Source organism: Triturus cristatus, chromosome 3_2 (assembly GCF_964204655.1).
Source record: "Triturus cristatus chromosome 3_2, aTriCri1.1, whole genome shotgun sequence".
NCBI lineage: Eukaryota > Metazoa > Chordata > Amphibia > Caudata > Salamandridae > Triturus > Triturus cristatus.
In genome coordinates, this window is record NC_140584.1 from 1120648164 (window position 1) to 1120675045 (window position 26882).

At 43.3% G+C, this 26882-nt stretch overlaps 1 protein-coding gene across 2 annotated transcripts in view; it reads right to left on the minus strand.

Moving 5' to 3' along the window:
• Window positions 1-26882, minus strand: part of LOC146859223 (uncharacterized) — a 121927-nt gene that overhangs the window by 70695 nt on the left and 24350 nt on the right. For both annotated transcript variants that reach the window (XM_085649913.1, XM_085649912.1), the window contains exon 3: window positions 8423-8461. In XM_085649913.1, coding sequence (XP_085506039.1) covers window positions 8423-8461 — 39 coding nt within the window. The remainder of the gene's footprint in view (window positions 1-8422; window positions 8462-26882) is intronic.

The following is a 26882-nucleotide window of genomic DNA, read 5'->3' on the forward strand; positions in this document are numbered from 1 at the left end:
CTAGTGCATTGCTCGTGTTTTGCTAGCACTTTCTCCTTCTTCCTCAAACTCGTTTGGATGCACTTTTGTTACCTGGAAGCTGAGTTTTTCAATCTTTTTTGCTGCACACCACAGGAATGAGGTAATCTTCATATTGTGGCTCTCTTAAATACGACTCTATGGCTTTCCTCCAGCTATACTCAATCAAGCCTTGACTTGGGCATTCCTAAAGATGTTGACACCAATTTTTGCGGATATAGAACTGCACTTGGCTACCCTCCAGTGGTAATTTAATTTTATTCAAGCTTTTGGACATTTTTCTTCATCAATCTCCTTCACAGCAGACGTCGCCATTTCTTTGCCTATCGTATATGGTTTGCCTTGTCTACTCTTGAGTTGTTTTTTCTAGCCACTCTCCCTGCTCTCCTATGGTCATTGCTACTGTGTGGCATGTGAGTGGGCTCCTTTATATTCTTGACTTCCTTGCTCTACAGTCTCCTTATCTACTCCATGGTTGCAAGCATTTAACTTACTATGGGCAAGTTACGCAATCCAAAATTCGTCTTTATTCCTTCGGGGAGCACTCCGGTGACAACAGCCTCACTTTCTTCCACGGTGGACTCTCCTCCCAGGGATGCCACAATGGCGGGAGTGTCTCTCCCTCGCACCTCTTTGGCGCAGCCGCCTTCCAACAAACCCTCAACTCCATCAACTTCTTCTCAGCGTCTGAAACACGACTCCTCCTCACCAGACAAATCGCCACCCCCTATTTCCATGGAGATGCTTTTAGAGGAAATTCGTGCTCTTCGCCCGTTTGTAGAGGAAACAAATAATAAAATGCAGTTTCTTGAAGAGAAATGGTCATCCATGGATAATACAGTGACGTCTGTGGAGCAACAGATTTCGGATCTTCAGTCTACATCTCAACGGGTTACCTCTTTGGAAAAGTCTGTTTTGGCGCTCCAACAACATACTGAGGAGTTGGAAAACAGGAATAGGAGGAATAACCTACATATTTATGTTTTGCCGGAATGTTTGGAAGGGGATGATCCTGTGCTCTTTTTCTCCTCCTTTCTTCCGAAGCTTTTGGATATGCCGCCCACCACCTCTCTTAACATTCAGAGAGCTCACAGACTCGGCGCTCATTCTTCCACGTCAACCAAACCAAGGGGAGTCATTATTCTTTTTTTGAAATTCACGGATCTTCTCTCCGTTCTTTCAGCGGCTAGAGCCAAGCCTCAAGTCTCCTGGTTAGGGCAGAGAGTGTTTCTTTCTCAGGATGTTTCGAATGCTACTGCCTCTCGACGGAAGGAATTTTTGTCTCTGCGAGCACCTCTAAGATCTCTTGGTGCTAGATATGGTTTGTTTCATCCATGTACTTTCAAGGTTACTCATCAAAATCAGACATGGACTTTTCAAGATCCTGCTGAACTCAAAAACTTCCTTCATATGCGTTCTAATCCTGCTATGGAGACTTACTCCTCTTCTTGTGGCTGACTGTTTGTCTTTTTTTCTTCCTTGCAGGTTTCCTGATTATGTCTAATTTTTTCTTCCCCTACAGGTTTCCTGTTTATATTTCTATCGTTGTTTCAATATGTTCGTCTTCTAATATCAGTTTATAGAGTCACACATTTCCCCATTCTTCGTCTCGTTATAATTTACTTCATTCCCTTGTTTAATAATCGTGTATGCTTTTTGTTTTTGACCATTTTGTTCCCAACTTCCTCATTTCTTTGCATTGTGTGTCATATTTGAATTCTTATTCTTTGTTCCTCTGTCTGTGTTTCCTTGATCTAAAAATATTCCTTCTTATTTATTTAGATGGATGGATGGATGTCCTCTCCATTTGGTATTCGGACTTGTCCTTTGTACGGTGCGGTCCGGTCTGGTCTCCCGTTTTGGGTGGTCTGTCTCGTTGAGTGTCGCCACTTCCCCATTGTCCTATTTCGTATTCCCCTCAGGTATGTTTACTTCAGTCATCCCTCTGGGATATGTACTGTCTTTTCTTGTAACTTCTTCCCTTTTTTCCTGTTTCCTTCTTCCTTTTCTTTCCCCTTTACTGGTTGATCAAGCCCTGTTTTTCCTCATTTTTCTTTGTCCTCGACTTCTCTACTCTGGTCTATTTTCTCGATATTTTTCCTATTCTTACTTTTTTTTGGCTTCTTTTTGTACATGCATCTGTTTTACTGTCTCTGTCCTATTTGATTCTATGTTTTTTGTAAATTCAAAATTGTTACTTGGAATGTAAAAGGTTTTATTAATCCTATTAAGCGGCAGAGAGTTCTTTCACATTTAGCTTCTTATAACCCAGATATGGTTCTTTTGCAAGAAACCCACCTTAATGAAGTTGAGTCCCTTAAGTTAAAAAGGAGTTGGGTGGGTACAGTCTTATTTTCACCTTCCAGCAACAAAAAGAATGGAGTTGCTATCCTACTTCACAAAAGACTTAAGTGTACGGTTCTGTCTCAGGAGACAGACACTGATGGACTATGGATATCAGCCAAATTACTACTTAACTCCATTCCTTTAACTGTCTTCAATGTTTATGGTCCTGTGCAACCGGATTGTTCTTTTTGGCCTCTAATTACAAGGAAATGTATCCAATATAAGAATGATTCATTTATTTTAGGTGGGGATTGTAACCAAATTGTTGATCCATTCCTTGACCGTAAGTCCACAGTTCGTTTCACGTCACACAAGCCTCATAAACAATTTCTTAACACCATTTTGCAATCACATCTTATTGATTCTTGGCGTCTTGCACACCCTGACACGCTGGACTATTCTTTTTTCTCTCCTCCCCACTCATCTTTTTCTCGCCTTGACTATATCTTTCTTTCTAAGCCTTTATCTCAGAATGTACTGTCTTCCTCGATTGAAGCTATTGTCATCTCTGACCATGCTCCCATTGTAACAGATCTTGACCTGCTCCCACCGCGTCCCAAGCCCTCCCGTTGGCGCTTTAATAGCGCTCTTCTCACCGATCCCAATTTCTCTTCCTCTTTCCGTTCTTTTGTTGAGGAATTCTTTCTTTTTAACTCTGACCCTTGTATTTCTCCTCATACTCTTTGGGACTCCTTGAAAGCCACTGCGAGGGGATTCGTTATTGACTTTGTCTCTCGGAAAAAACAATTATATCTTCAAAAGCGGAAAACCTCTCTGGCACATATTAAATCTTTGGAACATCAGTTGTATACCTCCTCAGACAAATTTATGTCACCGGATCTATTGCGGGCAAAGCTGGAATTTAATAAATTAACTACAGATAATGCCTCCTCAGTTCTTCTTCGTAGTAGCGCCCCGTATTACGGGGGTCGCAATAAATCGGGTAAACTCTTAGCTAACTATCTTAAATCCCGTAAAGAACGCACTCTTATTGACTCTATCTACTCCTCTGACGGTGCTCTTCTTCATAAGGATAAGGAAATACTTGAGCAATTTCAATTATTTTATCAGCAGCTCTACACCCCAGAAAGTTCTCCCACCCCTTCTCTTATTCAGAAGTATTTTGAGAAGCTTCCTAAACCGTCTAACTCTCATCTTAACTTTCCGGATCTTGAACTTGACCTTTCACTGCATGAGCTTTCTATAGCTTTGTCCTCTCTTACTAAAGGTAAGACCCCTGGCCCTGATGGCTTTCCTGTGGAATTTTATTTGCACTTCTCAGACATTTTATTGCCTAAACTTTTAACCCTTTTTCAATTATTTTATTCATCTGGCAAAGCAGAAGGTACTTTTCAGGATGCTACCATTTGTTTGATCCCCAAAGAAGGTCGCGACCATCAACTATGTAAAAATTACCGTCCGATCTCTTTAGTTAATGTGGACTATAACATTTTTGCAAAATTACTTGCGATGCGCTTAGAGCCCCTTATGCCTCATCTCATTGGCAAAGAACAATGTGGCTTCGTTAAAGGTAGACTTACATCGGACAATTCTGGTCTTTTTCTTAATGTACTAAATAAAGCTTCTTCACTTTCATCCCCTCTTGCTGCTATTTCTGTTGATGCAGAAAAAGCCTTTGACAGGGTTGATTGGTCTTTTCTGTTTGCTTCACTACATTGGCATGGCTTTGGCCCCAAGTTTATATCCCTGATCTCTCTGTTATATTCTGCTCCCAGGGCCTCGGGCCTTGTGAATGGACAACTTTCTTCGCCTTTTACTCTTCGAAGAGGTGTCCGCCAAGGTTGTCCTCTCTCTCCACTTCTCTTTGTCTTGACTCTTGAACCCTTTTTATCTCCCATTCGCAATAACACTTCTATTTCTGGTTTCCCATATGGTAATAATCAATTAAAGCTTTCTGGCTACGCAGATGATATCTTATTGTTTATTTCTGATCCAGAATCTTCTATACCTCCCTTACTATCCGAATTTAACTCCTTTTCTTTGGTATCAGGCTATAAGATCAACTCAGATAAGACTGAAATTCTCCCTCTCACCTCGTCATGTCTCCCTCATTTTTTTCCTCTACCGGTTTTGCTTGGAATGGTTCAAAGATTAAATATCTTGGCATTTGGTTTTCCAACTCTATTTCATCCTCAATTAAATAAAATATGTCTGCTGTTGTTTCTAGGATTGATCAATTGTTTTCATCCTGGAATCCTCTTTTTCTCTCCTGGTGGGGTCGACTGGATTCAATTAAAATGATGATAGCTCCTATTCTAATTTATACCTTCTCCATGTTACCAGTTCATATCCCGGCATTTTACTTTAAGCAAATTGATTCTCTCCTTTCGTGATTTCTCTGGAAGAATAAGAAACCTAGAATTTCTCTTGCAACTCTTCGTAAACCCAAATCTAATGGTGGAGTTAACTTTCCGGATTTCCGTCTTTATCATAGGTCCTTTTCTTTACGGCAAGCTTCGAGATGGATCTCATCAACTTTTTCCCCTTTTACTCCTCTTTGGCTCCTCATTGAGCATTCATTAATATTACCTTTCTCCTTCGCCGAAGTGGTACGTTTTTCTTCCAGAAATCCCTACTCCCTGTTTCCCTTATTCAAACACACTTTTTCTCTTTTAAATTCTTTGGTTCTTCCTTCTGTTATTACTCGTACATCTTTTTTGAATACCCCTATTTGGTATAACTCACTTATCCTTTTAAAAAACAGACCCATTTTTTGGAAATCTTGGAGGGTGAGGGGCGTAATGTGGGTCAATCAACTCTTTGATGGTACTTCACCTTGTTCCTTTCCCTAATTTCAACTTTTATTTCATTGCCCTCGGTCCTTTTTGCAGAAATGTACAACCCTCATGGTGATTATCCTTGATCGCTTCTACTCTCTCCCTGCTTCGTCCTCACTGATACCTCCCTCTCCTCTTCTTACTATTCTTGCCACACTCCCTAAAGCATCTCTAATCTATACATTTTTTTTATCTCCTAATCCTAACCGTGTCAAAACTAAGGTGGAGCTTGCCTGGGAAGCAGATTTTTGTTGTGCCTGGTCTGTTCCTCTTTGGGATAAGCTTTGGTCCAGATCTTTAAAAATTTCCCGTTCTGCTTCTCTTACTCAATCCTTATTTTATCTATATCATAGACTCTATCTCTCTCCTCTTTCTTTGTCTCGATTTTCACCCTCTTCTGATTCTAAATGTTGGATTTGTGGTGCTCCTAATGCTGACCTTTTTCATCTGCTCTTTCTATGCCCTGTCGTTTCTACCTTCTGGGGGAAGATTTGGTCATGCCTTTCTCGTATCTTCCCTCTACCTGCTTCTTTCTCAAATTCTTTTCTCTTTCTGAATCTTTAAACTTATCCGTACACTTACACGGCCTCTTTGAGCTGACACTTGCTCTTGCTTTCCATCACATATCTTCTAACTGGAAGTCTTGAAGAAACCTATACCTCTCCATGCAGAAAATTTTAAACCCCCTTGAATGACTTGAACTCTCTACTTCTTGTTATCTCTTTTAGGTTTATCTACATTTTATTGTTTGTTTATGCTGGTTATTTTGTATTGCTGATTTATACTACTTGATTGTATGCCGTAATTATTTGATAATTTAGGATTTATATTATTATTTTTAGCCCTCCCCCCTTCTTTCCACTCCTATCTCTTTCCTTCTCCCTTTTCCTTTAGCTTTAAAAATCCCCTTAAAATGCTTTTTGGTTTTCTTGCATTGATGTTAGCAGTATTAAGATTTCTTATTGGACTTATGTATGATTTCTGTGTATGCTAATATCTTTTTTTTATTTTTTTTCATCAACTTCAATAATGCTTTCAAACTAAAAAAAAAATTGGCTTGACTTTACTAGTTCCTTTTAAGCTTTGAATCCAAGCATCCTACATGCATTTTCGAAAATTTAAAATAAATTTACCCGAATTATATTTGCTTTAATTGTTCAGGGTCCTACTGATGATTCAAGTGGATAATGCCAGTAGCAAGATTCTATCTAGCACTATGAAGTGGCAAAGTGCTTAATGGCTCCACAGTACTCCGCCAATGGCATACATATGTTTTTGCAAAATGCTCGAGCAGCCATTTCAGAGTGCTAGAGGGAAGGGGACTCAGGAGAGAAGGAAAGGAATCATCCAACATTGGCATAGCCAATAGGTCTCGCCTTTGGGACCTTATAAGTGCTTAGCCATGCAACAGTTGATGTTGTTGCACCAAGGATATTGTGCTGCATAACTAAATACTTATAAGGTCCCAAAAGCGAGACCTATTGGCTATGCCAATTCTTGTTTCTATTGGATGTTGACTGATAGGCTATTTCTTGCATTAGCGACATTAGTTTTTTCCCGCTAACGCCGGATTTCCTATCACCTTTGAGCTGATGTTAGCGGCAGTTTTCACCACCGTTCCCTGAAACTATAGCCTGTTAGCGGCGTGTTGTGAATACGCCGCTAACACATCGATAATTTCCCGTGCTACACAGCAATAAAAAAAAGCACGTTAAATGCGGTTAGCGTTAGTTTTCGCTGAATGTTGAGAATATCCACCTGAGTTTGTTGGACAACAAAAACATCAAGATTTGGTAAAAAACGATTTACAGCTCACCCTCAGGTTATATGGGCCTAAGTCTTGGTAGCTCACAGTGCACCTTCTGTATTCCTAACCTGACAAGGTAACACATGGATTGAGCGACCTCAGAATATGACAACCCTGACTCCTCAAGGAAATCTTGATAACAGATCTAAAACCTTTTTGTTTGGTTACTTATGCATACCCAAAGAGATACACAAGCAATGCTAAGCAAGGAGTTTCAATATGTATTGAAGCATTGTGATTCTTGTAAAAAAGACATGCTGCAATATTCAATAGAAAGGAACAGAATAGCGTAATTAGCATTTTGCGAGTAGTGCAGAAAATGAACAGTTCAACCTTTATGCTATAGCATATGATGGGATATAAGTACTGTAATTTATTGTACTCCTACCTAGCACTACCTAACAAAGTATGCCTAGGGTGGGTGAATCTACCAAATCATTGTAGGATGATCTAATTCCCCATTGTCTGTAAGGAAGTGTTATCAGAGTGCCGGTCTATGTGCAGAGCTGGGCATCCTTCCTCCAGAGGTAGACAGGAATCAGTTGGGCTCAGTGCTCAATTTGAGCCGGTGGTTTCAAGTGCTCTGCACAGGCACTTAATTCTTGGCAGCGGTGCTTGTGACAGTCTGCCACATGGTGGCGCTGTCTGCCAAATTTGGGAACGAGCACAATAACAGCTATTTATGAATTTGATATGCATTAACAATCATTAATTAGTGTCACCCAAGCCATGCTTATAGACTGAAATAATCTGAATTATCTCACTATGATGGCTAGTGGTTGTGTTGGTACTGTAATTGGCATCGCTGACAGGGGCAATGGATGGTGCAAGCTGCTGTGTCCTCCTGACGAGGGTCCTGCCAATTATTTTATTACAAATTAACCACTGGCTGGGCTAGAATTCCAGCATGTAGCGACCTCACCGTATCAGCAAAATGTTCCTCCCGCTAAACAAGGAGGTGATTCTGTTTATATATTAAACATCACCAATGCTGCTATGTCTAAGCCCCAGTCAGGCTACTATTGTTTATTCTATTGTGATAACTCTCTCGCCGAGCAGACAAAAATAAGTGACAACATTTTGCGTAATGAAATTAGCCCTTGTACTGAATATTCAAGGTAGATGATATTATGCTCATGAATTGGAAATGTAAGCAAACGCAATTTCAGAGAATATCCTGTGCAGAAACGCAATGAATTGTGTGTCAAATGTCAATGATCAGTGTTTAAGTAAAAATGTCTAGTTTAAATGTGAACCTGCAAAATGGTGCTGTTCTCGCTTGATCCGAATATGACCACATGACACTCTCTCTGAATTCAGGAAGTGAAAACATTTGGAATTTCACTGGAGATGGTGGAAGAGGCTTTACGTTTGACCATTCCTTCATTTAAACACACACACCTACAGCTTTCTACGTTGCCTTACACCAATGTTACGTGCAATGAATTCTTACCTGCAGCTAACAATTTAAGAATGCTGTCTGTCAGGATTTCTGAAAAGATTTAAAAAACACTGAATCAGAAATACATAAAAAAAAATGATTCATCATGGTAAACCTTAGACAGTTATATTTACTCCAACCCTGGTAACAAGATCACATTTTAAACCTTTACTAGTTGCCCAGTTGCCATTCGCACATTTGGTGTTCCCTACTCTGAAAGAGATATGCACCTTACTCTATTCAATATTTTATAAATAAATTCTGATTGACAGTAATTCAGGGGGATATTTACTAATTTTTCACGCAATGTATGTCAGCAAGCAAAGTTGCTGCATTAATGCTCCATATCTACTACAATATCTAGCATTTCTGCTGTCTCCTAGCTCTGGTGCACTGTGTGCTGCCAAGCGCCAACGCAGGCACCCTTACACAAAGGGTTGCCTGCGTTACAGGCAGTTTGATTTTTGTGGAGGAAATTATACCTTCCTGCATAAAAACATTCTTTAAAGGCATAGGGGCAGATTTATGAGCCCCTTGCGCCACTTTTGCGTCACTTTTCCCATGTTAAAAGTGACGCAAAAGTGGCGCAAGGGGCTCATAAATCTGCCCCATAGTCTTCTTTTATATCTGCTGCAAAACTGATGACACATGGAAAGAGGAAATAGTGAGGAGATATAAAGATATGTTCCTTGTTACACCTGGTTCAAGGAGGCGTAGCATTTTTGTGCAATCCCAGGTTTACTTACTCTAGTAAATCTGGGATTGCATCAAACACCATGGGTGGATGCAAGGTAACGTCTCTGTTTCACTCATTGAACAACTTCCTAAAACAAAGTAGCAAAAGGCAGCACCCTGAACTGCCTTGCATTACTTTGTGAGAAAATTCTCACACAAAACTGCACAAATCTGATTTGCTTGGCTTTGTAAATCGCAAATAACATTTTGTCTATTGCTGCAATGAAAAAGTGTTGCATTCACGATGCAAAATATTTGTAAATTTAGGCCACAGTTCTCATGCCTTGTGTGCTTGTTCAGCAGCATGCTGGTGCTTGCCTGTACACTTCTGTGTCTTAGCGGTACACACATTGTAGTGAGGTTGGTGGATTGTCTGCAGACATTGCTAAGTTAGCACAGGTTCCTGATCAGCGTTCTTCTCGTTCTTTGCAGGAAACATCAGGCTCACAAGCCGGTGGAGGGGAACGCCAGGATCGTGGCAGAGGTCGGGGTGCACTACAAGTACATGAGCAGCCTCGTCAGACTGAAGGAAAGGGAAAACAAGACGAATTTCCTTGTCAGCTCCCTCAGTTTCAGAAAAATAAAGTTGCGGCTTTAACAGCCAGATATGCCACAGACGGTGAGAACCCAGCTCCTGAATTTAACATGGGCTGTGACTCTGCTCGACAGTGCAGCAGAAGTTACCATAGTGAGACAGGCACTGCGTCCATTTCTGGGGGCGACAGCGACTGAAACTTTCATTACAGTTGAAACAGCTGACACTTGATTAGCTCCCCCTGACAGACCATATGATATAGTTCTTCTAATTGAAGGTGACATTCAACATGTTATTAAAGGGATTTTTGGGTAAATCTATCATCTTCTTATTACATTTTGTTGGCGAACCCATATTGGCCCCACCTTTTTTGTTGAACGCTCAGGTGATACTTCTGAGTTTTTCAGGTGTATGCAGTGGCTTTTGCAGAAGAATGGGGTGTGGTGCTTGCACCGGCACTGTACCTTATTCTTGTGGGCTGTAATCAAGATTCTCCACCCCATAAGATACCATTGCGGTCTATACCATCGCCTCAACCCCAACATCCCCTAAGGCAGGATGCAAAGGGTCCCCTATCTGAGATTCTAAGTCAGTTGGAGTATCAAGGAGTGATTGAGACATGTGTATCACCGATAAATAACCCTCTTTTTACAGTAACCAAACCCAATGAGTCGTACCGCATAGTTTTGGATTACCGGCATTTGAACTCTCATTGTCGTACTTTTGCGGTACAAAATACCCATAGTTCTGCTCTTATAGACAGTCTTGTTCGTAAAAGATATGAAACAACCCTAGACCTTTCCAACAGCTTCTTCAGTCACAATCTGTCCCCTGCATCCAGTCAATGCACAGCATTTGCAGCCGGCGGAAAACAAAAACTATTCCGGTACTTAGTAATGGGCTAAAAAAACAGCCCAGGGGTATTCGCCGCCCGTGTTGTCTCTTTACTAGACAGCATAGACCCAGATGCGTACATTGATGATATTTATCTCAAGGACGATGAGTTGTGGCCGCATCTTTGCTGAGTCGACAGCATCATTATTTTGTTTGCGGACTGCGGTTAAAAATGTAACTTTGCCAAATCACACATCGCAGAGTATACAGTGTTGTTTTTGGGCTATGAGATCAATAATGAAGGTAGAGGTTTAGCACCTCACTTCCTAGAGAACTGTGCACATTTGCGGCCTCCAACAACCATGAAAAAATGTCTGTCTGTGCTGGGATTTTTGAATTTTCGTGCATTCTTACATTCCCGAATACGCCCAGCTTATCAAGCCGCTTTATGCTTTGATACAACCTACATTTTCGAAAGCCAGTTGGTTACCGGAACATTCTGCTTTTTTAGTATCTTTACAATCTGATCTGCTTGAATCAAAATACTTGTTAACACATGATAACCACACAAACCTGATAATACGTATTGTGCCAGGCACATTTGGTTTTACTTACTTAACGTTCAATGAAGGTGACACAGTACTTATTGCATACAAATCACATTCGTACACTTCTGCCAAATTGCGGTTCTCCACTGTTGAAAAATTCTTGACAGCTGTTCAGATGGCGATCCTGAAGGAACGTGCACTGGCACAGGGGAAAAGCATTATGATGGTAACACATACCCTGCACTTGCGGCAGTGTCAAAGGCAAGTGCACCAAACTCTAAGGCTGTGCATCCCCATTGGATACAATGGGCTACTTCTTTGACGTCTCCGGATGTCATGTTTATTTTCGACTCCTCTCTTTAGACTCAGGAGTTCTAGCAGTATGAATTTGTTCATCCGCCTCCTCTGTCTATGCGCCCGCTTGAGGAGTACTATTGAATCATTTACACCAATAGTTCTGCGCAAGCGGCCACCGACCACCGGCTCTAAGTATGCTTATTCGGCTGCCTGTGCTAATGTGGCAGGTACCATGGTGACAGTGAGTTCACGTCCAGTGTTGTCCATACTCAGGCGCTAGGTGACTGTACTGCCCAATTGGCTGAGCTGCGTGCGTTGGTGCTTGCTCTTGAGTTCGCTGATCCTATTGTGACTACTCTCATTGTGAGTGATTCTTATTACTGTGTTCAGTCTTTCAATGACAACTTATTCTTTTGGTCTCAGAATGACTATCGTGATTCGAAAGGCAGCGCAATTAAGCATAAAATGCTATGGGTTCGAGTGGCAGATCTTAAACAACGTCTGCCCCTCACATATGTAATACATATTCTTGTCCACCAGCCTGTGGGAGCGCACGCTGTCAGTAACAGTTTGGCTATTGAAGCCGCCAAAGCAGCAGTAGCCATGTGTTTTGTTGCAGTCGTTACAAGATCCAAGACTAGGATAGATAATGACATTTTGGCAGCTATTGCTGCTACTGAGAAGGGTGGTAATTACCCACAAGGGTTCCCTTCAAAGTACTCTTATCATTCAAGTCCCAACAAGGTTCTATGTGTAAGAATTAATGACGTTGGAGATCGGCTGATTCCCAACGCAGACCGCAGACTTTCTTTGATAACAGCCACACACAAAGGCTTATCTTCGGCCCATGCTGGCGTGTCTGTGTCACTTTCTATGTTGCAGCAACGTTACTGGGGGCGTGTAATTATGTATTGTCTAGTGACATTTGTCAGCAGATTAAGCCATCTACGGCTACTTGTCCACCACAAACACAGCTATGCATTTCTAATAAGCCTTTTGGCAGTGTAAATCTTGATCACTGCGGTCCATTTTAATTCGACACTGCTTATAAATACATTTTAGATGCAGTTGATTCGTGCACACGCTTAATTTGCTTTTGGCCAAAAAGCAGTGCTGAAGCTCGAAATGTCATCAGGGATTTGCGTGTCTTTGGGGGAATTTTTGCCTGTGGCACCTTCCATTCTGACCCAGGTCCAGCGTTCGCCTATAAGGCGTACAAGGATGCAATGAAGTCTTTGGGGATGCTGGTGCAGTTTTCGTCTCCATACAGGCCTGAGGGCAACTCAATTGTGGAGCGAATGAACCGTGACTTAAAGCAATCCTTGACAGCTAGAGTTTTGGTACTGGCAGGAACCTTCTGTCCCATTTGTATGGCGTGCAACGTACACTTAATAATCTTCCTAGAAGATCTCTGGGGGGGCGGACCCCATACAAAATGCCCATTGGCATAAAAATGTTTTTGCCAGACCTTGACGGTCTGGACATTGTCGTACTTTAATATTCGGGACCACGTAGGGAACAGGGCCCTACCCCTGTCTATCTTGGTATTAGCGAACCGCAAATGGTAAATGCGGCATGTACGAGTGCTTTACTTATCGTTCTAGCTATGAATGCACTGTGTACACGTTATTCTGCTGCACTACGCGGGTTCCATTTTGGAAGCAGTGGCCATCTTGTCATTGCCCTCACATAGGCTATAATGGAGCAAATACGGGCCTCACAGTACATGGGCTTCTTCTCTGACTTCTCTGTGACCTGGGCAGCTGGCTCTGCTGCCCCGGGTCAAACTGGTCTCACGAGCTCCCCTTCCTCTCTCCACCTGTGATTAGCATCAGGGCTTGACCCGTCATAAAACCCTTTCATTCTACACAAGCCCCTGGCTAATCTCTTTCGCACCTGGCTGTTCCTGCTTTATGACTTGGTTCCCAAAACAGGAGATGCTCATGTTTATTGGGGGGATCTGTTTACATGTAATGTGGGATCTGAACCTTGTTGTGTAAATCATTGTGGGCTGGCCGAACTGGAATGTGGGATGGTCATCATGACTCTGCCTTTTCTTTGTAATGTACACTTGCATATTGCCGTATCATAAAACCTAGGAATGTATGCTTGAGGCAGGAAAAAGGGTATTTAAGATGAAGTCCATTCCTATGATTTTCAGCAGTCTCCTGAGAACATACACGCTGTTGTACTTCTAGGATACCTGTCATTGGTCTGCAGCCAATAAACGAATCTTTGACTTCACCCAGAAGACTCTGTGTTTCTGTAGGTCCGGAACAGGGTGAAACCCCGAAGTCATAGGGTGTGTGCCCCTGCACCGCTGGGTCTAGAATACCCAGTACTTCAGTTTGGCGCCCAACGTGGGGCGATTTCAGCGGTACCAGTCCAAGCCAGAGGTTCGTGAGGAGCTTCGTGTGGAAATTCTGGAGGAAGGCCGCCACTTCATCGACCCCTGCATGTCGACGTGGTCCGAAAGTCTTTTCTGCGAGGTTCTCCGCGTCCCGACGGCTACGAAGGACTGCTGCCCTGATTAATCGACCTGTTTTGGACCCTTGACGAGTTTGAGAGAGCGAAACAATCGAGAGAGTCTTCTGGTGACGCCATCGATTAGCAATATTCAGTTAAGTATACGTGGAGCGTCTCCCATTTGTTTTGGTATCCTTCGGGATCGTTTGGTTTGATTTGGTAATAGGTGATTTGGTGTTTGCAAACCCCAAAGCCAGAGGACTCGTGTATTCACGAGAATATCGTAATCGATAATCCTTTGACGTTTGGATCTAGACTAGTGAGCGAAGATGCCTGGTTCTAGAATATTTGGTAGAATATTTTGTTTGGGTTGTGGAAGAGATTTCCAGCTGGAAGAATCATGCCCGGTTCCTCCGGTTGGAACTCCAACTTATGAGCTCTATGTAAAACATGGCGTAGGCCCCATTGCATATAACGAAGTGTGGATCCACTACACCAGGAAAGACGGTGTTTTAAAATGGCCCCAAAATGGTAGTTTTGATACCGATATTTTAGATAATCTGGAAATTAAATTGTTTAAGAAGAAAGCCCGGCCGGCGATGTTTGACTCTTTCCGCTTATGGCGAAAGGAAGCCAAACAAAAGGAAATTAAGCTAGCGAAAAAGAATAAGAGAGAAAAAGGTATGACAGTAATGCAAGCAGCTGTACAATTTAAAGACAATGAGGAGGAGCAGATGAGCGAGCAATTACACAGGCAGCGCAAGTTAGGGATTGACAAATGTTACCCAGCTTTACCACATTCTAAGCAGAATGAGTTAGAAGAAAAGGAGAAAGATCCCTTGATGTCGCATTTGTTGAGTTCGCCACCCCCGTATGCGCAAAATGCCACGGCGCCTCCCCAGCTTGTGAATATGCCTCCTCCAGTCAATATGCCGCAAGCTTTGCCGCAACCGCCAGCTGCTTTGCAGCCGGCTCTTATCCCTGTAGCGCAACCCTCTCAAGGGTTGCCAGTTGTGTTTCCAACTGCCCCCGCACTTCCTGCGACTTTGCCTAATTCAGCAGCTGCCTCCCCTAACACTCTTCCTTGCACCACTCCAGTACCCGTTTCTACATCCTCTTTTCTTCCCTCTGTTTTTCCCCCTGTTTCCGCTTCAACTTCTCCTTCAGCGCGACAGCGTTTAGCTAATGTGGTTACTACATTAATGTCGCCTCTCTTTGAGTCGTCGGGTGCGACTCCTGGTTTACGGCGTAAGCAATTGCGTAGTCAATTGCCTAACCCTTATGAGAAAAAGGTAATAGACAGCATGGCGCGTAGATGGATTGTTTTCCCTTCATTGTATGATGTGGAATCAGTTGTCAGCGTTTTCCATCAATGGGATGCCCCAAAACAGAGATATGTGTTTGAGAAAATGTGCGAATTTCTCTCTGAAGAATTGGAGGATAGTGGTAAAAATCCGAGCCCGCAGGAATTGTGTAGAGTGAGGTTTGATTTTGGAACTGGTATAATCGTGGACCGCGATATAGATAAAGCAGTTGCAGTTGTATTGTCCTTCAGGAATGATGATTGTCAACAGTCATTGTTTGAACAAGATGCCCTTGTGGGGAAAAAGGTAAAAGCGCGACAATACCCCATGAGAGAAGTTCCCCCGGTATGGAAGGAAGCAGTCGCAGCTGCCGGTGGTAACCCCGCTGTGCCAGCGCATTTCCAACGTGTTTGGGTGCATGTTCCATGGAAGCGCTCTGAGGTGTTAGCGCTTAAGCAGACATTACCCGATCCCCGTAAAAACCCAGCAGGTTATTATAAAGAGTTGTCACAAACAGCAGGATCATGCGTTATGAATTTGGCAGACATAGACATGTTGTTTGGTAATGTTGTTCCACAGCCTCTATGGGGGTCAATACGTAATGCAGATCACGATGCAGAACTAGGGGATACATGGGCTAACATTATTGCTGCTGATACTAGACAAACTGGTGGCGCGAAACCTGAGCCTTTAGTAGCTGAACTGCCTGGTAGAATCATCACATATATGAAGACACTAATGCCTGCAATGCGCGTAAATTGGGACAAGTTATCTGCGTGTAAACAGAAGAAGGATGAGACAGTGTCAGACTTCTTTACTAGGTTTGAGGAAACGTTTATTGACCACAGTGGGCAGGATATGAGTACTGAGGGTGGCCAACGGTTATTTGTGGATAAGTTTGTGCAGAATTTACTTCCTGACCTGTGTAAAAAGTTGAAAGATTCAGAGAGTTCTTGGGCTGTTTCTTCTTCAGCGCAAATACTGGCTACTGCACAGTATTATGAAAATAGAGATAAAGACGAGAAAGATAGGACAGAGAAGAAAACAAAGGAATTAAAGACAAAGGTCCTTTTACAGCAGGCCTATCCACCACGTGGAGGTCAGAATAATTATAGGCAACCCCAAGGTGTTTATCACCAACCCCAACAATTTCAGAACAATCAGCAAATGAATGGGTATTATCAACCACGTGTCCCTGTGGGTCCCAACCAATGTTCATACTGCAAAGAGGAAGGTCATTATAAATATAGTTGCCCTAAATTAATGCAACGGAACGGTAATGTGTATGGCGCTAGAGGTAGGGGTGGTCAGCAAGCTCCTAGAGGCAGAGGGCGTGGAAGTGTTCCCCAGAACGCGCGTCCTCTTCCGCCCCAAAGCGCCATTAATAGCTTTGATCAGCAAGCTAACGCGACTAGTAATACGGCCCAGTATTACAATAATGATTATTATGTGGAGGACGGTGATGCAGAAAGTAGTGATTACTAGGACAGCCATAGACAGAGAGAGGGAGTTGTTTCAGTGCCAGTGGATCAGAGTGGACCGTATGTTGATGTGACTACAGCAAATGTAACGGAGCCTTTTCTGCTAGACACTGGTGCTGCAAAGAGTTCAATCATGCATTCAAAACTCCCTGGCGCACCTTTGTCTGGCGATATAAATGTTTCAGTAGGTTTTTCTGGCGCCCCGGTTAGGAACCCGATTTCTAGTCCCATGTCACTTTCTGTTGGGCCTTGCGAGCTGAAAGCACCCCTGATTCTGACAACAGGTTGTGGTGAGAATTTGCTGGGATTAGATTTGTTGAAAAGATTGCATGCTACACTGTACTGTTCTCCTTCAGGAGTACAACTTACATTAGGCAAGAAAGTGATTTCCCCAATGTATTTGTCTAAAAACACAATGCCACCTGAATTGTCATCCCTTCCGGATGCCCTTTGGGCTACTGGTCCCAATGACGTGGGCCTCTTGGAGATACCGCCATACATGGTGACTTTAAAGACTAATGTCAGACTGCCACGTATTCCCCAGTACAAAATCTCTAATGAAGGCCAGAAAGCATTGTTAGACATTGTCGGCGACTTGATTAATAAGGGTGTGATTGAAGAGACAAGAGGCAACGTTTGCAATAGTCCGATTTTACCTGTCTTAAAACGAACGGACCCTTCACAGCCACCTGTTTACAGATTTGTGATTGATCTTAGAGAGGTTAATAAGATTGTTGTGCCACAGTTTCCGGTTGTCCCTGATATAACTGCCTTGTTAACGATGATTCCAGCCTCTGCTGCATGGTTTTCAGTGATTGATTTAAAAAATGCTTTCTTTAGTATCCCAATTGCAGAAGAGAGCAGAGACATTTTTGGTTTTAGTCTGGGAGGCCGAAGCTTCCGCTTCAAACGCGCTCCCCAGGGCTACTGCGAGAGTCCATCCATATACAGTCAAGCTTTGAAAGCGCAGCTTGATGCACTTGTCTTACCTAGTGGCGCTATCCTGATTCAGTACGTGGACGATCTACTAATCGCCGCGGATACTGAGAAGATCTGTAAAGAAGCCACATTGTCATTGTTGCGCCATTTATCCGCTTTTCATCACAAAGTGTCTCTCTCTAAGCTGCAATATTGTCGACAAGAAGTGACCTACTTAGGTCATCTCTTATCGAAGGAGGGAAGGAAACTGACCCCAGAAAGAATTCAAGCCATTGCACAGTTGAGCGTGCCAAAAACACAGAGAGAAGTGCGTGCTTTCTTGGGCATTACTTCATACTGTAGGCATTGGATTCCTAGTTTTTCTTTGTTGGCAAAACCTTTATTAGCATTAACATGCAAAGACACACCGAATCCTATCCCATGGTCTGAAGAGTGCCAGAAAAGTTTTGTGGAATTGCGCAATGCATTGTGTTCAGCACCTGTGTTGGGCACTCCTGACTATAGCAAGCCTTTTACATTGTATGTTCACGAGAAAGATGGATGTGCGTTGTCAGTGTTAACACAGCCTTTTGGCGACAGACCGCGCCCATGCGCGTATTTTTCATCCACCTTGGACCCTGTAGCGAGGGCATTGCCAAGCTGTCTGAGAGCGACAGCTGCTGCAGCAATGTCTATCCGACAATCTGCTGGTCTGGTAATGGACAACACATTGATCGTTATGGTCCCACACGCTGTAGACACATTATTAAATAGGACCAAGACACAACACTTGACTAGTGCGCGATTATCAGGGTATGAACTCACACTGTTAGCGAATCATATACACATAAAAAGATGTAATACGCTGAATCCAGCTACGTTATTGCCAATTCCAGCAGACTCAGATGAGATTGAGCAACATGATTGTCTGTTCAGAACAGAAGAAGAGACGAAAGGGAGAGTAGATTTAAAAGATACTCCCCTGACTGAGTGTGATGGTACTTTATGGGTGGATGGTTCATGCTTCAAACTCCCTAATGGTGACACGACTGCTGCATATGCTATCACGACTTTACACACGGTCGTGGAAACTGCACGAGTGCCACATAATTCGGCCCAAGCAGCAGAATTAATTGCCCTCACGAGAGCATGCGTGTTGTCTGAAGGAATGAGAGTTAATATATACACAGATAGCCAGTACGCCTTTGGCGTGGCTCATAATTTTGGACGACTGTGGAAAGAGCGTGGGTTCCTGACGTCACATGGAGCTAAAATTCAGAATGGCAAGTTGGTGAATGATCTCCTTGAGTCACTGACCCTACCGTTGCAAGTTGCGATCATGAAATGCAGTGCGCACAGGAAAGTTACAGATGATGTTGGACGTGGGAATGCGTTTGCTGATGAGACCGCGAAAGAAACAGCACAGAATGTGAAGACTAGAATGTATGTTGCAGGCCCCGCAAGATGGGTTAATGATGTTGGAATGTGTGAGAACACAATAGAGAGTGTGAAGTCGCTTCAGGCTGAAGCCACAGAGGAAGAGTTAAGCAAGTGGAGAGAGAGTATGGGTAAGTTGGATGAGAATGGTTGTTGGATTGATCTGACAGAACATAAGCGATGGTTGTTGCCTGATGCATATGTGCTTCCAGTGGTTACTATGGCACATGGAATGGCACATATCAGTACGAAAGGTATCTGTAAGTTGTTGGCTCCAGTATGGCAGAATGCTGGGATTCCCAAGTGTGCAGAGAATGTGGTCAAGAATTGCATGGTATGCTTGAAATACAACCCTGGTAGGGGAACCCCAACTCCAGCCGGTCACTTTGCACCCCCATCATGTCCATTCGAAGTTTTGCAGCTGGACTTTATTCACATGGAAAGATGCAACAACCTGAAATATGTACTGGTGGTTGTTTGTGCTTTCTCAAAATGGATAGAGGCTTATCCTCTGAAAGATAACACTGCCCTATCCACAGCCAAAGCCCTTGTGAAAGAGTTTTTCCCTAGGTTTGGAATGCCAAGAATGGTGTGGTGTGATAATGGAAGTGAGTTTGTGGGTAAAGTGATGAAGAACGTATGTGAAGGTTTAGGCATAAGGCAGAAATTCCACGCTGCAAATCACCCCCAATCGGCTGGACTAGTAGAGCGCTACAATGGAGCCTTAAAGCTCAAGCTGGCCAAAATCCAGGCGAGCACCGGTCTTAAATGGCCTGACGCCCTGCCTTTAGCACTCCTGTCCACCAGAATGACCATACACTCACGAGTGGGACTTAGTCCCTATGAAGTAGTCTTTGGCCGCCCGGCCAATGTATGGGGTGTGCCAAGGCCTACGAAGTTCAGTGAGATTGAGCATCCAGTACTGCTCGATTACCTGTATGATTTGACTGTTAAACTGCGTGTTTTGCACCAACAGGTACATGATACTCTTCCCCAAGCTTCTGAACCTCCTGGACACCCTATCAACCCTGGTTCGTGGGTCCTGGTCCGGAATTTCCAGCGTAAGGGCAACGACGAGCCTCGCTGGATCGGCCCTCATCTTGTGCTCCTGTCGACGAGATCAGCGGTGCGAGTAAAAGGAAGGAAGCATTGGATACATGGTACCCACTGCAAAATAGTCCCCTTGCCTCTGCCATATGACCAGTGGGTCAAGGAGGGTATCGCCGACACTGAGACAGACACTGTACCTCGTTTTGTACCATTCAGTGACGCACGCCTAAAAGACACAGCTTCAGTCCAAGAGAGTGACAATATTCTGCAGGAAGCTGTGCCACCATCAAATCGACTGGACACCACTGAGCCTGAACTTTTGTTCCAAGACCAAACGGCACCTGGCCGTCTCCGCTATAATTTGAGACCCAGGCCCATGGACAAATAAAGATTTCCTTACTATTTCCTTTTTGGACACTTTTTGCTCTCCCATCTGAAGGACTTTCTTGATTTTTGTTTTTCGAACCACCATCCGGGTTCTGCCGCAGGGTCGCGGTGCCAAGACTTTGGGGTACAGGCCGAAGACGTTAGGTCAACGGTTCTGGTTGGTCTAGGGCGTTTCCCTGGACTGACAGGCGTACTCCTTAGCAGAAGAAACTCATCCGCCGCGAGCGGCCCGAGTAGAGGATGGAGTTTTTTAAGATGGAGAGACCGATTGAGGAAACGAACTTTAAAACCAGAATGTGTAGAATTGTAAAAAGTAAATGTTTTGTCTTTTTGTGCCTTTTTACACTGTGTAGCATAATGATGTTTATCGTAGGATTTGTGTTTTTCTCCACTCAAAAGCCCATTGCACCCACTGAACAGCCTATACCTCTTTCTACTGCCTCCTCTCACTCTTTTCACCCTTTGCCTGAACACGAACAGACCAGACGATCGGAGTTTGTAAATAACTCGTTTATCCAGCTCTTGCACCAGCACCAACTAGTAGTGAATACGACCAATTGCTGGGTGTGTGGGTTAATGCCACATACCATTAACAAGGGTATTCCTTATTTGGTGCTGCCATATAGTTATAATGGATCGTCATGGGCATTCCAGACCATGTTTCTCTACGCCCTAGAGACATACTCCCCTCGCCAACCGCGTTCCATCAGACCTGGTACAAATAATAAAGCCTTAGTGAGAGGAATTGCCGATATGAGTAGGGATATTGATGCATACTCATCCATTCCCAAAGAAGAGTTGAGACCTTATGTAGGATGGAACGCGACGGGGTATAGTATTAGTCTGGGTGAAAGACAGCGAAAAATCTCATCTCCAATCTGGGTCGTACCCCACATGGGTCGGTTCTGCTTACAGGGTAATGGTCAGAACCCTAGAGCTCAACTGGGAAGAAGTGACTGCACTGAAACGTACACGTTCCCGTCACAGTTTTCCCCTGCGTTTTTAACTGCCAAGGGTACATATTTCATCTGTAATGACCGAGCATATACATGGTTGCCCCCTGATTTCTCGGGCACATGTTATATTGCGAATCTGCTACCGCCTACATTTACTGCCGCCTCCGACTATCACAAGACCAGAGTTGTGAGAGGTGTGATTAGTAAGGAGGACACTGCCGGTCAGGAAGCGGGAGACTTCTTCTTGGGTTTCCTGCCGTTTTGGGGACCTATGGTCAATAGTAGGAACCTGAGACAGCTGACTCGTGTAGTTGAATCCACCGTTAATGTAACGGCTGGTGCCCTTGGTAATTTGACAGCTGAGCTCCAAGCGGATCGCCTTATGACTTTGCAGAACCGCATGGTTCTAGACGTTATTCTTGCAGACCGCGGTGGGGTATGCAGGGTTATCCAATCCAGTTGCTGCATTTTCATACCAGATAATGCTCCAACAGTGTATCAAGCCATCTCCAAACTCCATAAAATATCTGAATCCATACACGTGGATAAGGGAGATTGGTCACTGGTGGGGTGGTTCTGGGAACTGATATCTGCCTGGGGTTGGAAAGTTCTGATGGTCATTGGAATGATCTTAGCCATTCTTTTCCTGTTCTGTCTGTGTATACAGTGTGCTCCTGCGATATGTGGCCTCTGTGCTACCTTATGTGTAAGGAAACCTGTATCGAGGGACAAGCTAAGTAATAGGATGATGCTACAGCAACATCTCCATGACTTCGTGAACATTGACCTAGACTCGGATTAAGATGAGTATAGTGATTGCCTATGTAAGGGCAAAAGGAGGGTCTGTCGTACTTTAATATTCGGGACCACGTAGGGAACAGGGCCCTACCCCTGTCTATCTTGGTATTAGCGAACCGCAAATGGTAAATGCGGCATGTACGAGTGCTTTACTTATCGTTCTAGCTATGAATGCACTGTGTACACGTTATTCTGCTGCACTACGCGGGTTCCATTTTGGAAGCAGTGGCCATCTTGTCATTGCCCTCACATAGGCTATAATGGAGCAAATACGGGCCTCACAGTACATGGGCTTCTTCTCTGACTTCTCTGTGACCTGGGCAGCTGGCTCTGCTGCCCCGGGTCAAACTGGTCTCACGAGCTCCCCTTCCTCTCTCCACCTGTGATTAGCATCAGGGCTTGACCCGTCATAAAACCCTTTCATTCTACACAAGCCCCTGGCTAATCTCTTTCGCACCTGGCTGTTCCTGCTTTATGACTTGGTTCCCAAAACAGGAGATGCTCATGTTTATTGGGGGGATCTGTTTACATGTAATGTGGGATCTGAACCTTGTTGTGTAAATCATTGTGGGCTGGCCGAACTGGAATGTGGGATGGTCATCATGACTCTGCCTTTTCTTTGTAATGTACACTTGCATATTGCCGTATCATAAAACCTAGGAATGTATGCTTGAGGCAGGAAAAAGGGTATTTAAGATGAAGTCCATTCCTATGATTTTCAGCAGTCTCCTGAGAACATACACGCTGTTGTACTTCTAGGATACCTGTCATTGGTCTGCAGCCAATAAACGAATCTTTGACTTCACCCAGAAGACTCTGTGTTTCTGTAGGTCCGGAACAGGGTGAAACCCCGAAGTCATAGGGTGTGTGCCCCTGCACCGCTGGGTCTAGAATACCCAGTACTTCAACATGGTGGCCGCTGCCGCAGCCTTTGATGTAGATAATTATTCTACTATGTTTTAGGACTTACAAGAGACCCATGACAGTCTTGCAACTGAACACTTACCCTCTGCCACTGATACAGCACTGCTGATTCCGGTAGCCGGCTGGCTACCCAAAATTGGAGATCTGGTCCGAGAGAAGGTGGAGAACAAAAAAGAATTTGGCCCCTCTTATCGTGCACCGGTTCCAGTGCTCGGCATGAATGGTACTCGTACAGTCATTTTACTACCGCTTCCAGGTCGGAAAGACAACAGATACATCTCAGTGGATAATGTCAAGCTACAACATCTAGGCGATTCTGAATAGTGTGACACCTGCTTTATCATGTCCAGTATTTTCAAGGAATCCTGTGATTGGCGCATCTGACACCGAGCAAAATGACACTGCCATCGAGATGTACTCTGTTACTACTCACTTGCTAGTACCGCAAGCTTCCCCCAGTAATGAAGAAACTGATTATGCTCATCCCAAAAGAGTCATTACCTAGTTTGCAAACAACTACACTCAACCAGTCATGTTTTTCTTTCTACTCGACCTCCACCTCGTCATTTGACCCTACAAAGTTCGGTATTTTTGTCTCCTGGTTTAAGCAGACTTATTTGGTCCCTCCTTGGACATACATCTGGTTGGTGCTCATCCTGTTTTTTTTGTTCATGGCCATTGGGTTTGTGACAGTTTTTTTCTTACTCATCAATGGTCACTACTTGTCAGAACGCTCTGCTGTTCAGTTGGTTCAGTTACCTTTGGTTCCGCACTCGTCTTCTCACATCATGAAACGAGACCTGACTCTTGTTAACATTATCGCCTTTCCAGTCGCTGACGGCATCGTCTGGGATGCTGTGGATTTCCAAATTCATTGTCCAACGGAGATAATGAATGTACCAAATGTACTTCGTGTTTCCATGGGAGATGTGGTGAAACAGAATATATGTTCAGATGATTGGGATGTGCAAGCAATAGAATCTTTGTTTTGAGATTTAAAATATTATGCTGCCTTTGATGCTGAATATTTGTATCTAAATACTGCTAATTATGCCGATTTATATTGTTACCAACATTATGGACACTATTACCTGCATAAAGCTAATACATTTACACAGGTTTTTAATTACACACAATGGGAACATTGTCCAGCAACGTTGGAAGGGAGCTCAAAGACTCTGTTAAAGAAATTTACATATTTTACAGATTTTGATAAGTCCAAACCAGAATTCTATTATTTTAAATTAAATACTTCGGGCCAGATTTACAAGACCCTTGCGCCACTTTTGCGTCACTCTTAACATGGCAAAAGTGACGCAAAAGTGGCGCAAGGGGCTTGTAAATCTGCCCCTTCATCTGCCCACAAGGTAATGTTGACCCAGACGAAATGATTGTATTCCAATTGGTTTATTACCAAATTGACAGGTGGTGGCTACGAACACTAGAAGGCCACCATTGATTTGAAATCTGTTTGGGGCTCTAAATAATGGTAGGTTCAGGCACTGAAGCTTTACTTCGCGCCTGCCTCATTCCAACACAGATTCTATTTTTAAATGATACAATTTACCAAACTACTTGTTTTGGTTTGGCAACAGCAAAACAAATGAATTCCCATGCAGTTCCGGCATTGGCTGCCTATCATAATTGGAGCTTGCATACAAATTATTCAATTGAGGACCTGCAAGCTTCAGTTCAAAATAACTCATTTAATGATTCTAGTTTAGATCCTGCGGGCTGGTTAGTGTGGCAGATGTCTTCAGATGCCTGCCAATTACGTTGCCATAACACAGTCCCTGGTTACATACAGGATAGACCTGACCCACGTTTTTTAAAGGAGGTATGGGGTCCTTCTGACAAAGCCCAGAGGTCTTCTATTTTTATGATAAACTAGTTCCTGGCACGGGGAGGGTGTCAAGGCACAGTAGGCCATTTTACACCAGCTTTAAAAAATGATATCCCTGTTCATATTCTATGGAATTATAACAATGCTCAGTATATTGTGTTTATGCATTCTGCTGTTACTAATAGCACGTGTACTGCATTTTAGAGGACGTTAGTTAAAATAAACATTTTAATCTATGCCATGTCTCTGATTACTCACGTTGTGGACAAGTATGAGTGAGTGAGCAAAAGAGTGTTCTTGCTCCCGCGCTTTCTGAGAGAGTCAGAGTTACATGTTCTCGGTTGTCTTATCATTGGTAGCTTCGCTGTAGTACGGAGAACGGATGAGACACTATAGCTAGTCAGATTGTAATTTTGGGCACTAAGGTAGGTAGTTGGTACACCTCTATACACCGAGGTCGTGGTTTCCTGTGCATAGTTCTGTATATGTGCAGAATCCTTGCAACAACATTGCATTGTTATGGACCCCATTTACAAAATATGTTTCCAGATCCAAGTCAAAAATAAGCCTGAGAAGGTGGAGAATGCATTTGGAAAAGCTTAGAAAAATGTTTTTTGTTATAGTTTTGTTAGAAGCCAGTTAATGTAAAAGATGTTTTAATTTTTGGAGTTTCCAATGAAGCTGTTTTTGCAATATTGCATATTATGTCTATACAGTTTTATCAGCCATTATCAAGATTTATAAAGTTACAACAGTATTTGTAGTTTAGAAAAAGCTGGAATTGACATCAAAAACTTCTAAAATAACCTTGAAAACCTTTTACCATCAATTATTCTGCTTCAACCCTTAATTTGTCTTGAACTTGCCAAGATTGTTGGGTAAATATGCTGAACCAATCTACAGGCTCCTAAATAACACTTTTCCACACCTAAGGGTTATTATGTCGTTTGCAAGTTACACCCTTGGAATGCAATGACTGGTAATCATAGACATGTACTTCACTCTTCTAACAATGACCTCACAACAGACCCCATGTCCACTAGACTATGTTTAAGGGATGCTCTTATCAAAAGAATTTGCCCTTTTGATTACTCTTTGGGGACAGCATCTTCACCTGAGGCAAATATAATCAAAAAACGAATCAATATCAGCATAATTTAAACATCACAACTGAGGGAAGAGGAATGGTCACACACTTGGTGAATCCAGATACAGGGATCATGGTTGGGTGATATTAATCTTCGGCAAAGACCAACTATTTTGGCTACATTGCCAATGAACATCCCCAAACTTGTCAGACATTGCAGGCAAAATTTAGGGCCTCATTTATGAAAGGTGTTACATCACTGAGCCCTCCTTGCGACAAGATGGATGCGCCGTATTTATTCTACGGTGCTCCATGTCACAAGGAGTTACCGATCTGTTAACCCAAAAGTGGCGCATAGCTGGGGTGTATCTGAAAACAATCACAACTCCAGCAATGTGGGGAAAGTCCCATGTGAAAGGGGCTACGTCACCCTTACGCCTGTTTCATGCAGGCATAAAGTTTTGATGCAAGTGGCATCCTAAAAGTGGCTTTTTTGCGGGAAACACCCACCCTGCATACATTATACTTGACTCAGGTATAATGTAGTGCAGGGCTTTACAAAGTGACGCATCAGCTTAGATGCATCACTTTGTAAATGTAGCGCAACATGGTGCATTATTTACGCCGCAGCTTTGTCACAAAAAGTGAAGCATTGGCGGCGTAAAAGTGATGCGGGTCTTCATAAATAATGCACTTAGGGCATTATGTAGGTGGGCTAATACTGGTCGGTAACGGCCGAAAATCGGTAAATTTCTAGGGGTGGGCGGAATTTGCGGAATTAACCTTCGCAAATTATCGCGAGAATGTTTAAAATTATCGCAAACAAGCAGAAATATCGCGAAGATGCGGAAGTTTTTTTCCGGCATGTTCGC